This window comes from Liolophura sinensis, chromosome 4 (assembly GCF_032854445.1).
Source record: "Liolophura sinensis isolate JHLJ2023 chromosome 4, CUHK_Ljap_v2, whole genome shotgun sequence".
Taxonomy (NCBI): domain Eukaryota; kingdom Metazoa; phylum Mollusca; class Polyplacophora; order Chitonida; family Chitonidae; genus Liolophura; species Liolophura sinensis.
In genome coordinates this window covers 14,326,379-14,341,020 of record NC_088298.1, presented here as the reverse complement: position 1 = coordinate 14,341,020, position 14,642 = coordinate 14,326,379, and the positions used below count along the sequence as shown (strand labels likewise).

The 14,642-nt window shown below is 37.4% G+C and overlaps 1 protein-coding gene across 4 annotated transcripts in view; it reads left to right on the top strand.

The window, feature by feature from the left end:
- LOC135464585 (uncharacterized) overlaps nt 1-14,642 on the top strand; it is a 38,744-nt gene that overhangs the window by 8,701 nt on the left and 15,401 nt on the right. For 3 of the 4 annotated variants that reach the window (XR_010443666.1, XM_064742024.1, XM_064742023.1), the window contains exons 1-8: nt 3,601-4,194; nt 5,897-5,957; nt 8,101-8,304; nt 8,565-8,723; nt 9,541-9,696; nt 10,276-10,434; nt 13,191-13,334; nt 13,740-13,874. Coding sequence is in view for 3 of the 4 variants with exons in the window: in XM_064742024.1 (XP_064598094.1) it covers nt 3,967-4,194; nt 5,897-5,957; nt 8,101-8,304; nt 8,565-8,723; nt 9,541-9,696; nt 10,276-10,434; nt 13,191-13,334; nt 13,740-13,874 (1,246 nt within the window). In the remaining variant the exon portion in view is untranslated. Of the gene's footprint in view, nt 1-3,600; nt 4,195-5,896; nt 5,958-8,100; nt 8,305-8,564; nt 8,724-9,540; nt 9,697-10,275; nt 10,435-13,190; nt 13,335-13,739; nt 13,875-14,642 lie in introns of those variants that run through there. The other variant, XM_064742025.1, reaches the window with a different exon arrangement.

The window sequence follows — 14,642 nt, the reverse complement described above, 5'->3', positions numbered from 1 at the left end:
TTAAGATAAAGAATCTCACAGGTCTGTGGCAATTGATTCTTTGCTGTGCCAAGGATAACCAATAATGTCAAAGCAAACAAAGCTGCTATATTAGGAGAATCTGTTTTGTTTCACATAGATTTCAAGGGTTCTTGCACCTAGACAGGCAAACTTCGCCATTGTTGTATCCATGCCTGGTTCGAGAAAGTTGTACAGGTTCATCTGTTGTCCTGAGTGCTGTGTTTTGAGGCAAATTGAAGTTGACTAAACAAGTCGATATATTTGATCAATTTCTTTCTTGTTTCCCTTGTGTTTAATTTTATCTGTGTATTTAATTAGAGTTGAATATAACTGTGTGTTTTGTGTTGTTCCTTCATTCACTTTGCCTTCGATTGCATGTTACTTGTATTTATAGTCTGTCTTTCCTATATCACAGTTGTCAAACATACAAGGTGTCAGTCAGTTCTAATAAGACTCGCCCAGGCCAGAGATTGGCTTGCCTCATTGGCTGCTTATATTGACCTTGTGTGTTGAAGAAACTAAAACACAATAAGTCACATTCGCATTTCAGCATGAGCGCCACTACACGCGTCACAACAGAGCAGCCGTGGTCAAATTCGCACCCAGTAACAGACAGTGGCCTTTGAAGCTTGAGGTTGCAGCTGTTGTCAGGGCCAATAAAATGGCAACATTTCAAACTAACACTATCTACTTTGCGTTTTCATTTTCTCCATTGTTTTTACTATCAGTTACTGTGAATAGGAGAGTGATTTCAGGTGCAAAATTGGAATGAAACAGATACTTAATGTAGAGAAAATTAGCACCTAGCTCCCGTGTACGGCAGGATCTCCCAACATTTCTATTTTAAAACATGGCGCCCATCTGAAATGCGAAAGTGACTTACTGTCGTTCGTCAACCACTCAGCCAAGTCCCACTCCCCAAATGTATCAATCACCCAAGTGGTTGAATTAAATATTAATTAATAACATGCAAAATTTGTTGCCAGGACTTAAAAATATGTGTAAGACATTAATTGTGACAATGAATATGCCTGCATGTGTATATCCACATTCACTGCCATACCAACCAATCATAGTGCTCTTTCAGCCTGAGTTAGATTAGGGCAATAGTACTGAATTCTGTATCTGTGCCAGGCATTTGTATAGCTATTCTGTTCTATTCTCTTCATACTACTTCCATGTAACCTTGCATCATTTATCCTGATTTTTCACAGTTATGTAACATAATCAGTGAAGGCTTTATACTGTATAAAGTGGGTATTGTCAGACTACAAACTTAGAAACCAGCTTAGCAATTAATCCAATGCAGTTTTTAGAAGTGCCTGTTCTTATTTTTAGTGTAATCTGTGCATTAATCCGTCTGAGAATTAAATGCATGTGGAAACACATTTATACTGTGTCGATCCACTCAGTGTTCGCGGAATGATTAAGATCCAGTTATATATATTTTCATAATCAATGGAAGTATTGCAAGGTACTACAGATATTCGTGTATGAACAATAAATGCTCAGTAAACAGCGGTGTATGGACCTACAAAACACAAGCAGCTAAAGAAAAGAAAGAATTTTCTCAAAGACAAAGTTGTAAAACTTCTAAACAGACATTCACCTACCAGTCACCAACCATAATGGACCTTTTGGTTTAGTCATTATAAAACCAAAGTCTAGAAAAGTGCTCAACACAAATCATTAAAGAACTAAAAAAGTATATATAGTAAGAAATATAATTATCATGCATGGCATTATAGGTATAAGTATATTTTTATGTCAGTCTAAAAAATAAACCACTTGTACATGTAGGTTACTAACACTACACTCAGGCAAATACTCTTCATGGGCCTACATATAATTTGAACCAATTTCAGTGGTACATAAAGTGATAAAATCATTGAAAATATGAAAATCATAACTACTTATTTCCAGTGCAGACCTGCTTTGAAAGGGTTTATTATTGTCTTTCTTGGTTCGGAGCTCTCGCGTGTCATGTATCACATATATCTGGTTATACACGTATAGCATTTGCTAGGAGAAGGTTGAAGAACGAACTGAACTCTTTTTGAACCAGGATCAGATGACATTATTTTGTGACCATTCTTCATGATCTCAAGGTATTGCTCTAAAGTTGTGTTTATGGCCATCAGGACGAAATTTTATTTCTGTTTTTAATTTATATCGTTGGATTTCTTTTGATTGAATTATGAAACAGAAGACCCTTACATGCACACTTTATTACACTATACATGTAGGTTATAAGGAGTGTAAAAACAAGGAACTCCATCAGTTATGTTTATTAATGCATACCCTTAGAAGGGTACTGCGACAGTTGCCCCTAAAATTCCGCACTTTTTTTGAGGGCACAATATCTACAATGAACAGATGAATGCACTGGACATTGATACCCTGCCCCATTTTTAAGTGTGCCCTTTTATCCCTAATGCACCATGTCATTTCTAGCCATGGATGATTACAACTAAGAAACCTTAAATAAACCATATCTTATACATGTAAGTGCAGAGAATGTGTCACCGGGCAAGGTGGGGAAGTGTTATCAACCCTCCCATTACAACTGTTATGTTTTCATCACTGAGAATTACAGCTACACTTATACCTACTGTATGTGTATACATAACCCATGCACTGCACCCAATCCCTTCTGTAAGAATCTTTGTACGCATGAAACCCTGCCACCCATGTCCACTAAGAAGGATTGGGGGACATGGTTGCATGATTCCTCTTAGTTGCTTAAGGTTCTTTATACCGTTGTTCTCCCATAGTTTGTGGTGCCTGTAGGCTGGACATTGACTTACCTTGCCACTTGTGTTTATGATGTGAGGTGTTTCCCCATACTGGTGAATGGAGTGTAGTGCATGTGTGCTTGTCATCCATCACAGATAAGGAAACACAATCAGGATCCTAGTTAGGTAGATTCTGGAGTTGTATGCAGTCCCTCATTATGCTGGAATTGTATGTTGTCAATTGTATGTAGTCCCTCATTATGCTGGAATTGTATGTTGTCAATTGTATGTAGTCCCTCATTTTGCTGGAATTGTATGTAGTCCCTCATTATTCAGGAACTGTATGTAGCCCATGAGGCATTCTGGTGTTGTGGAGGCTGTCAAGATTCTGGTGTTGTGGAGGCCATCACGATTCTGGTGTTGTGGAGGCTGTCAACAATCTGGTGTTGTGGAGGCCGTCAAGATTCTGGTGTTGTGGAGGCCACCAAGAACCTGGTGTTGTGGAGGCCACCAAGAACCTGGTGTTGTGGAGGCCATCAAGAACCTGGTGTTGTGGAGGCCATCAAGATCCTGGTGTTAATTGTGAAACTCACCCACACTATATGTGTAATGCCTGTTTCAGAATACATGAAGGGCTATGATGCAATTTAACTTGTGTGCATATATGTGAATGGACAATACTGGTTGGATTTTTGGAATCCTAGCAGTTTCCAAGAAGGACACTTTTTGTATGTTCTCTATGTATGAATCTTGGGACTTAACACTGGAGATTGATGGAGATTGTTGCTTGATGACAGGGCTAAACTGAACATCTTAATGACAACATACAAAGCCATATCATTGGATACCGGTGAATATGGAAACTTTTACCTTATGTAAACATGTATCTTGAAGAAATGCGTTCCCCAAAACAAAGAATAATTTTAAAGTCATTTTAGAACATAAATATATACTTGTAAATATTTCTTGTGGCAGGAAATTTGTTGATCGTTCCTGGGAGGAAAAAGAGGGTTTTATACCTGTATTTTATAGACATGTTCCTTTGCACAGATATGAGTCGCCCATTGTGGAAATTAGGGATTCAGTAGAGGACAGATGCATAGCCAGAAAACCTGTATGTGAAGTGGTTAAAAAAAGTCTTTTGTCACGACAGTTAATGATCAAAATGCTTACAGCAAGTTGAGAGAAACACTTGGATTTTTGTATCCAGAATTTGTGTGCAATTTTCAACATGGGTGCTACGACAGAGAGAAACTATCTGACATGTCAAGAAAGGAAAGGAGGTTGTTTCTTTCCTCCACTGGATATTCACAGCCTCGTTGGTAAAAAGACACCCCGGAAAAAGAAAAAACGGAAGCTTTACACCTGTAGCACTCCGCAATCGTTGACCCCTCGACTGCTGGGGGAGGGATTTTTGCCCCCTGTGCTGATTGACAGTATTAGACTAACATTTATGATGGTGAGAATTTGACTTCAAATGATAGTACATGTATTTTTGGACCTTTAATTGGTATTAAATGATGTTGTTAAATTCATACTTATTATTATATGACAGTTAGGCTTAACAATGTATGTATTACCATTTTCCTTGACATCTTTTCATTTCAGACGTTACAGTACAGCGTGTTCTGCTCATTGATCATATTTGATAACATGTAGCTTTACAGAATATGTAAGATCAAAGTGTAGCCCAGTACAGTCATGCAGGTTTTATCAGCCAACGCTTCCTTAGGCACCCATGCAATTTTTATAAAGACATAACTGCCAGAGACTAACGCCTTTCCTTTTCCACTGAAGAATTTCACGTAATACACGAGTACTATGTGTATCTGATGAATGAAAGACTCACTTTGACTCACTTTTTTGACACCTTATTCCGTCATCATCAGGAGAACTAAATTAATATACCGGTACTGAAATGTCCAGATGAATCATTAATATGTGAAACACTTTGTCTTGTATTATGTTGAACTCATTGGTAAAACATGAGGTTAATTCTACTTGTTATGCTGTAAAAGTAGAGATGATTTTATTGTTCACAAATTTCTTACCTTTGGCCCACCTCTCTCGTGTAGGAGGAATATGAGTGCAATAAAACAACCATTAACAGTTTTGAATTTTCGATAAATTGATGTATTGGCTTTTACTTTCAAGGGTCACCATTGAATAGTTTTGTTCTTTGACCAAACTGTATTTTACATTCACATCTACGCAATATTTATATGCATAAATATGATAAATAATAATAATTTTGTGCAGATCTGGATATAAACACATGCACATATTAACCCTTATGAAAATTTACATGCTAATAAGTCACCATAGAGATTACTGAGATTATGAGAAGATTCTCTTGCAGTGTTCAAACACCCCAAAAAATTTAGCAAAACATAAATGCAATAAGAATATTAGAACCATTCACCTAAAAGGCTTTGGGTGTGGATTTGGAGACAAAAATACAGTTGTTGGTTTGGTTAACTTCAGGGACTGATAGAATATAAACAATTTGTAGTAATCAGGGCAGGGTACTACACTTAAAATTTATGTTAATATATACAACATTGAGACTGTAGATTTTGCCATGTTACGTATACTGGCTCATCGCAGCTTTTTAATGGAGACTAGCAGATCTCTAAGCATTTATTTATTTATTTATTTGATTGGTGTTTTACGCCGAACTCAAGAATATTTGACTTATACAATGGCGACCAGCATTATGGTGGGAGGAAACTGGACAGAGCCCGGGGGAAAAAATCCACAACCATCCGCAGGTTGCTGGCAGACCTTTCCACGTACGGCGGAAGAGGAAGCCAGCATGAGCTGGACTTCTAAGCATGTAAATATGTTGGTCAGTTTGTGGTTGAAATTTTGATATCTTGTCTTTTAGCATGAACCATTCACTTAGCACGGTGCCTGAATGCAGCAGGACCTTGAGTGTTTGCAGGATGTTATGACAGTTGCAAATGTGCACATCTTTTCAGGGAATAATATTTTCTAGCTCTAAAAGAATGCTATAAGTTGACATGTTTTATGAGAAAAGTTACACATTTGTTCTACTGAACAACCGTAGATTGTAGAGAGATCAGAAATTGTCAAATTTTTTTTTTTTTTCTGTTTTGCTCAAATTAATTATTTATGTGTGGATTTTTTCTCTTTTCCAGTCGCTGTTGGATTCTAAGAAAGGCACATCATTGTTGGATGGATCACTGTTATCAGCAAAAGGTGCAAAGTCATTGTCGACCTCTGGGGGGTCGCTTAAAGGTCGTAGTGTACCGCAGTACTCTGCACGCTCGTTTGAAGGTAGAGTAGTTGTACTTGTTCACCATCTGCCTGTTTTCTTGTCCACTTTTGTGTTTAAAAAACGTGTTTTACATTTGTCTCAAATTCAAAGTCTATAATATGTCTCCAAAATTTTTCATTTGGTTTTTTTTTTCCATACCATTATAACTGTTGTTTTGTCTCAGATTTACAGTGTATTGCATGACCCAAGAAATGTTTCTGGGTTAAATTTTTCCAAAAGTAAATTTAGGACCATTTAGATCATCTCCAAAAGTTGTTTTTTTTTTTTTCAAGTACCTTTTTGATGGTTTCATTTTGGGAGGGGGGGGGAGCGGATTAGAGATTTGTTTATTATAATAAAAAATAAATACAACTTTTCTGTTCTGCAAAATTCCATATTGTTACAAGTGATTTTGATGAAGATAATTCATAATGGTTTGACATGCACAGTGGCTGTATTTCAACGTGGAATGTTGTTGTTGTTGGAATAACTCTAGCACCTTTTCATATTTTTTTTTCACACAGTGATCTCCGCTGTCGTCTCGTTTTTGAAATGTCTGAAATTTTCAGAACAGGCATTTGGTAACAAGTTAATCAGAAGATGTGCAGTGGTGTTGACGTTTGTCAAAGAGTGATGTTTGTCAAAGAGCGATGCAAAAAGAGAATGGGAACTCAAGGAATTTATACCCATTTACATTTGAGATATTCTCAAAACCTTGGTCGTTTTTCCATGATTCCACAAAGGCTTGCGATTATTGAGAAAAATTTTAAAAAGAATATCCCAGGAGTGCATAGGATCCCAGGAAGTTTTTAATATTTAGGGACACAAAGGGAAACTTGCAACTGACCAGCTGATTATATAAGTAAGCAGAACTATTATTGAGATTAGAATACAGCTTGACATTGGACTCCATGGAATTCTGACAGTTTGACAGCAGTCATTAAGTGCTTTGTAATATATCTAATTGGAGTTATTGGCTTAAATTGTATGCAACTATGATGCATTTATTAGAAGTACAGATGAGTTCCAATGTCATTTTGCATTACTCTTTTGTCACAGGATTAGTTTTATGTGAATTCTACCTTCTCAGCTTGCTTTATTCCAATGATATTGGTGTTAGCCATTTCAGAAATATCTATACAGGTAAGTACTTCAATTTGAGTAGGCTATAGACATAAAACACCCCGTCTTCGAATGCATCTTGCAAGCTGCATGTACAGTTACCTTTACAATGTCGTAGCCGAGGTGAGTAGTGTGAAAGCCCAGCACAATGACCCAGGAGACTTTCACCAGTACAGTTGCTGTGAGTTCAAGTCCAGCTCATGCTGGCTTCCTCTTCCTCTGTTGGGAAGGCCTTCCAGCAACCTGCAGATGGTTGTGTGTTTCCCCACCAGGCTCTGCCCGGTTTCCTTCCACCATAATACTGGCAGCCAGCGTAGAAGTGAAACATTCTTGAGTACAACATAAGACACCTATCAAATAAATAAATTACACTGTGGTAATGTCACAGTGGTGATGTCCTTCTGTGGAGTACAGTTACATGTACATATATTATGATCTATTAACAGTTGTAAGGGGACATGGTAACAGAATGCTGGTAGCTGGGTACTAGTGTGCTGGTGGTGAGCTAGTAGCTTGCCACTGAGAACGTATGGCCTGATTAGTATGTGTGCAATTTGTGTGCTCTCTCCAGGTCTCTCAGATCAGTCGTGTACTATTTCTTAGTTGTTTCCAGTCTGTTATTGTTTTCTGGTGTGACTTTTCATTTTAAAGCTTTCATACTGTGGAATTGCGTGTTTTACAGACTTAAGATTATCAGAATGATTGGACACCAAATTGTTTATAAAATTTTTAAATGCTTCCATCCCTGTTAACATTTTCTGCCTTTTGTGTGGAAGTGTGATGGAAATAAAGTTACTTTACTATTTCTCAGAATATAAATTTCTTAATGTACCATATAGTTCTTTAGTACATGTTGGTGGTATCTTAACATTAACTACTTTACATTAGTAAGTTAAATTAATTTTTTCAATTACAGGTAAAATGGTATAGTTGTATTAAGAGTATTTTATGGTGTTTATTTAGCTCCCAAAGGTCGTCCCTACAGTGACGAGGTGCCCCCAGACGGTCATTTCCCACGATCTTTTGACACAAGCTCCATAGGTTCAAATAGGTCTGGAAAACTGTTGCAACAACAACAGGCTTCACAACAGTTACCTCCCATTATTGATGAAGGAGGAGACATCAGTTCTCCTTACACAGTGCTGCCCCCTATACAGGATGCAAGAGGTATCAGATGGAAATTAAGAGTTGGTTTTATTTGCACGTCACACTTAGAAAATCTGTTGTATATAAACAATACAAATCCATGATGAAAGTTAAAAAACAAAAAAGGAAGGGCCAAACAAATTTGTATTATGGAATGAAAAAAAAACAGGGCACATAAATAAAGTAGGTTTTTTTCATTTTTGCGTCAAGAGGTGTTGAACACAAATCCAATAAATAAATGAAACAAAACCTCAAAGAATAAAAGAGATTTGTGTATTTAGTTCCAGTGGAGAAGGAAGATGGTAAGATGGACGTGCCATTGGTCAATATTGAACCCCCGACTCCTCAACATTCGACGCTGACAAATCTCCCTCAGTCTGTACGAGGAGGACCGTCCAGGGAACCTACCATACCTCCAACAGAGGAGAGCACGCATGAAGGTAGCCAACTCTCATAGCCATTGTATCGCCAGAAATTATCATTGCTGTTCACAAGTTTTTCAGCTACAATGAAAGGATAGTTAATGGTACTTTCTGTTTGAGATTGCACGCGTCCAGAACTATGCCTAATAGCATAGTTATAGTAGTGAAATTATAGTAGTGAGTGAGTGCTTGGGGTTTAACGTTGCACTTAACAATTTTTCAGTCATATGACGAAGAAATCCTCAGAGTGCATGTCATGTGCCTCCTTGTTGCAGGACGAATTTCCACCGCTCTTTTATCTGGTAAGCCGCCCCACCCTGCCTGAGCCATTATACTGATATGGGTCAACCAGTCGTTACACTACCCCCTTCATGGTGAACGCCAAGAAAGGAAGTTACAACTTCCTCTTTTTTAAAGTCTTAGGTGTGACTCAGCCCAGGATTGACCCTGGATCTACCACTCTTGAAGCGGACGCTCTACCAACTGTGCTAGCGGGTGAAATTATAGTATGCTAGGCTGCAAAACTAGCTGTACAGCATACACGTACATAAATTGTGAAAATCAACAAATCATACTTCTGTATTTTTTTTTTTTTTTTTGTACATAACATTTTAGCCTTTTGGCTTGAATGAGTAAAGTCTTTAGGCGCAAGTAAATTGGCAAGTTCTCAGGTGTACATGATCTCAAATAGAGAAGAGTGCGCTTGAAGATAGACAACTTTCGTTGCTCTTGTAACTTCACAAAGAATCTGTGTATATCAATTTTAATATGCCTTGTTAGTTATTTTTATGTTACCGGTTACTGTTGTTGTAAGCCATAATTTTGTTGTATGTAGATGATGAGGGTGCAGAGTGGGGGGTTGACATCACAGAAACAGAGATTCTCGAACGAGCTAGGGAGGCGTCAATGATCCGCAGGGAGAGTGAGAGAGAGCTGGCAGGAAGTGGTGCTCAGGATGGGGAGAAAGTCCAGCACAGCCCCAGGAGCAAAGGTGCGGGACAACTCATCTTCTATTAATTTATTTATTTAGTTTATGTTTTGCGCCGTACTCAGTAATACTTCACTTATACGATTACCACGACCATCCGCAGGTTGCTGGCAGTCTTTTTCCACGTACAACTGGAGAGGAAGCCAGCTTGAGCTGGGCTTGAACTCAGCCGCATTGGTGAGAGGCTCTTGCGTCATGATGCTGCGCTGGCACACTAACCGCTTGGGAGCTGAGGCCCCCAGACCGTATTATAAGCTGCATTTGTACAGCAAATTTTTACAAGGAGCGGACTTGGATTAAATGTTCACATTACACAGAAAAGGGAGGGGCTAACAAGCAAGTTAGAATAAATTTTATTAATGTAGGTGCGATTAAAATATTTGCAGACAACAGAACACCTCCCAGCGCATGTGTTGTTAACCTATAGGCACAGCCATGAATTTGTGTCTTTGCTTTTTGTAATAGTAAACATTCGTGGAGTTACACTCCTGGAAATACCACTGAAATAAAATTTATAAAAGCTGATCAGCGTAAGTATGTTCGACTTTTGATGTATTATTATGATGTTGTCATGGTAACCAGGTCCAGTATTAGCTGCAGGCTCCCACCTTCACAGTAGTCGTGAGAGTTTGGCAGAGTCCAGCACAGGAAGTCAGGTACACCTGCCGGGGACCCTGCCCAGCTGGAAGGGAAGCCAACCCAGCCTGAAGAGTGGAGGCGGAACGCACTCTAAAAAAGGAGGTAAAAAAGTGTACATGGCAACTATGCCCAGAAATCTACTCATTTTGACTCGTAGACGGTGAACTGTTCATTAATGTTCACAGGTTTATTGGTGTTGCATGTATTTTTGGGAATGTGGCTTTTTCAGATTGACTTTTAACAATCCACGTACACATGACAACAACTTTTGCAGATCACTGAATATGATTTTTACTTTCGTGAATACTTTTAAAGTATTTGCGATAAGTTTTACAAATAAATGATAATAGCTCTTGTGTATATATATATATATATATATATATATATATATATATATATGTTGTACATTTGACTTAAGCTTTTAAAGATTTCATATGTAACTGTCGTCAACATAAATGTTAAGCCCACATGGCTGGGGTGGGGGGGGGGGAGCGTGCGATTGAAATATTTAGTTTTTCTGAAGTTTAGTTTGTTTTCATTGTTACAGACAAGCAGTTAAGTACAACATCACAGGTGTTGTAATTACAGACAAAAAATTCTTAACTGTTTGTCTCCTTTTATAGATTATTGTATTTTAAAGGACAATTAACAGTTATCTGAATGAAGACCTTGTAAATAATACAGCATTGATCTACTTTCATGACATTATGGTGAAATTATTAAGCTGATAATATCGCTGTCGAATTTTGAGGGTGGTATTCTTATACGCTAAATAGCGTTTTTGGGGGATTTTATTAAATATGCAACAGTCCTTGGTGAAATTGCTAATTCCATCGAGTCTTGTAATAATGCATCACGTGCATCGGTTGGCATTTGATAAAAAAAAAAAAAAACAGTAATATTTCTATGTTTTACCAAAGTGCAAAAGATCAACCATATAAATTTGGTTTTGGTTCTGGTTTTACAGCGTTGATGTGGATGACACCCAGCTTGTGTATAGCTGGTTTGTCAGGAATTTCACATCAAAACCAGTCAGCTGTGCAAGGTTAAATTTTGGAAATACATGGTGTTGGAGAGTACTAATATATTAGAGAAAAGAGATCACTGCGGGAGACGCATAATCTTTTACAGCCAATAATATAGCATTGCACAGTATTAAGGAAATGAAACCTTTCCCCGTTGCCTTATAATCGGACCATTTGGTGCCATGCTCAAAGTCTCAATAGCTGTGATATTGGAATGGGTGTATTGTCATTTATTTATGCCAAATGAAGCCTTTAGAAATTTCTGAAGTCAGATTACAGATAACATGAGCATTAAGGCATCATAAGGTGTCATTATGAGGGGACCATTAAAAATTCAGCTAACCATCTTAATGGGAAAAGGGTAACAACTTTAACAAAGTCAATAATGAAATAACAACGGCGCAGTTTCTGTGTAATTGTTTGCAGTTTCTCATGAGGAAATGATACGCTTGTAGACTTGTACCATACTCAGTTGTTTTTGATTTATGAGGAATTCACACATCCATCTTCATATTTTGATTTTTGATGTTACGCTGTGTTGATTGGGTTTTATTCTGATTATAGATTTTGGATCAGAGACTGTTCTTGGCCTATAAAAAAAGAATGGAAAACTAGCCCTGGACATGTTCATACTTTAATTCACAAAGAAAACAAAAAAAAGAGAAACAAAACATGATGTTTATGAAACTCAGACATGATAGGTGTCACAGGATTTATTTTATGTACATTCTTGTTTGTTATAAATTATATTTTGTTTCCACGAATCAACGATGAAAGTTTTCAGAAATTTCCAGAGCCATTCATAAACATCATCTTCATGTTAGTATAGTCCACTTTACTAACTATTTCAGGAAGTACAAAAAAAAAAAACAGAAGAATATGTGCATTGTAGAGAACATTCTGGAAGGTGGAAGTGTTTTCTAGTTTAATTTTTTTCAATACATGCTTAAGTTTTCTCCTGTTTTATACATATTCTCTTTTATAGTTAGTTTGTTCACTTTGTATTTCTATTTTTCCTTGAACTTTATTTTATTTGATTCCTTTATATTATTTCCATTCACTAACATTCTGTCCATTGCCTTACCTTAGTTCATTTCACTTACCTTCTTTCATTTCACTTATCTTCTTTTATTCACTTGCATTCTTTCATTCACTTACCTTTTTTTATTTCACTTACTTTCTTTCATTTCACTTTATACCTTCTTTCATTTCACTTACATATTTTCCATTGACTTATATTTAATCTTCTTACCGGTTCATATTGCACTTTTAAATACTTGTATGCAGAATAATACAACAATTGTTGACATCCTCATTTCTTATTTTCAGCTTTATTTACTGTGAATAGAATTTGAAGACTTATTTCAGTGAAAGTAAAGAGTTTTTTTTTCTCTTTAAGCACGGACAAGATTTTAAAAGTCATTGTGTCTATACGGGTGTATTTTTGCTTAATAATTAAGTCAATGAAAGTCATATGCCATTAAAATTCCATAGACCGTTAGATTCCATAGATCTTTGGCTCAGAATTCAGTGAGACTGTATGACTGTAGAATTATTTTAGACATATTATTTATATATATGTTATTTGTGTATTAAGTTTATGTTTTAGCCATGCCTGTTCTGGGGCCAGTTGTTCAAAAGTATATTAAAGTTAGTTAAGCCAGGCTTAAAACTTAATACCAGTACTAAATCTGGACTAAAGTTAATACCGGGCTTAAGTCATAGTCCACCTTAGAACAACTGAGTCCAGAGGTTTACTCATAGTCCATGTAACAGTAACATGGAATAGTAACTATTTGTATGCAGAATTATAACAGCAAATCTTTTCTGTAGGGTCTAGTCGTCAAGGAGATGGAAGTTACAAAGGAAGCGTTGTTTATGGCCCTGACGGTGAAGCCATTAATGTAGGGGGAGCTGTGGGGCTTCCAGACTCCCCAGTGCCAGTCTTGGACATCAACAAGCTTCTAGATGGAGCAGGTAAGTGTTTTGGGAATAGGTATGCCATTTGATCCCTTGAAACTTTTGATCAATATTCGTTATCAAAGTTATGGTACTTATTTGAAATACAAGGCTGTTTTTATGGTGTTAATATGCTGCTGAATTACATGTGAGCAATGCCCTGTTTTTTTGGAAACTTATACTTTTTTTGTTTTTCATGCAAATCAGGGGAGGTAATTCAGAGTTGTATAAACTCACTAGAAATGAACACCATATTTTCCTGCATTCTTTCAGTTTGGATAGAACTTTAATGTGACTTTGTAAACACGCTATCTCTTTCAAATGTCTTCATGACTGAGGGGTATTTAGGGCATTGTAATGTCTGCCTGTCCAGGTTTGTGGTCTTATTTACATGTCTTTTCTTGTTTGTGTGGCCATGCTTAGAATCGGCTGTGTCAGAAGATTCTGGTCACCTGTCAGATGATGAGGGCAGGGAATCCTTTAGAAGCTCTGCTCAGCATCCCTCACAGCCTTGGCCCCCAGGGACAGAGGGCTACAAACAGCTACAGCAGAAGAGAGGTAAGTCCAAGCTGTCGTGTGAAGACAGTGAGGTTATAGGTTATCCGTTAATATGGGAACTGTGGTAGTACAGGTGCAACCATAAAATAGGTATAGCAGAATGGTTAAGGTGCCTGGCTTTGAATCACTAGGTCACACAGGATGTGGGTTCAGTTCCATTCATGGGCAGAGAATGTTTCGGTAAATTCCCCCCTACGTGCAATGTTATCGAAGCATTTCGTGGCCGTAAGTGGTTGGTGCTGGTCTTACACAAAGTTTACAGTCTTCTGCCAATAGGAAGTTATTGTCACATGTAGGAGAGGTTCAACAGTAACTTGCCTAATGTTGGTGGTTTAATTACAAAGCAAACATTCCAGTTTCCTCCACCCATAAAACTGACTGCCATCGTGTAAGCTAAAAGTATGGAGTGTGTCGTTAAACAACAATCAAATAGATAAGTAAAATATATCTGCAAGCTTATGATTCAGAAGCGCAATGCTTTGACCTAGGTCGTACTTCGCCTGATTTTCATAACTTAATGTATTAAAGGACTCTAACTGTGTTTTATGATATGCAAGCACTATCTATTTTCACAAAACTTCATGAAATCACAGATAACGTAACTTCAAGAAGTCTGATTAGGAATCCAGGTAAGGCTGTATTTGAGATCTTACTTGAAAAGATTTGCAAACTTACATAGAAGACGATCACCATCAGATATTAAAGCGATGAACGAAGGACCATTTTGTGTATGACTTTTCCCTTTAGATTCCTGTCTCACTGCGTCCA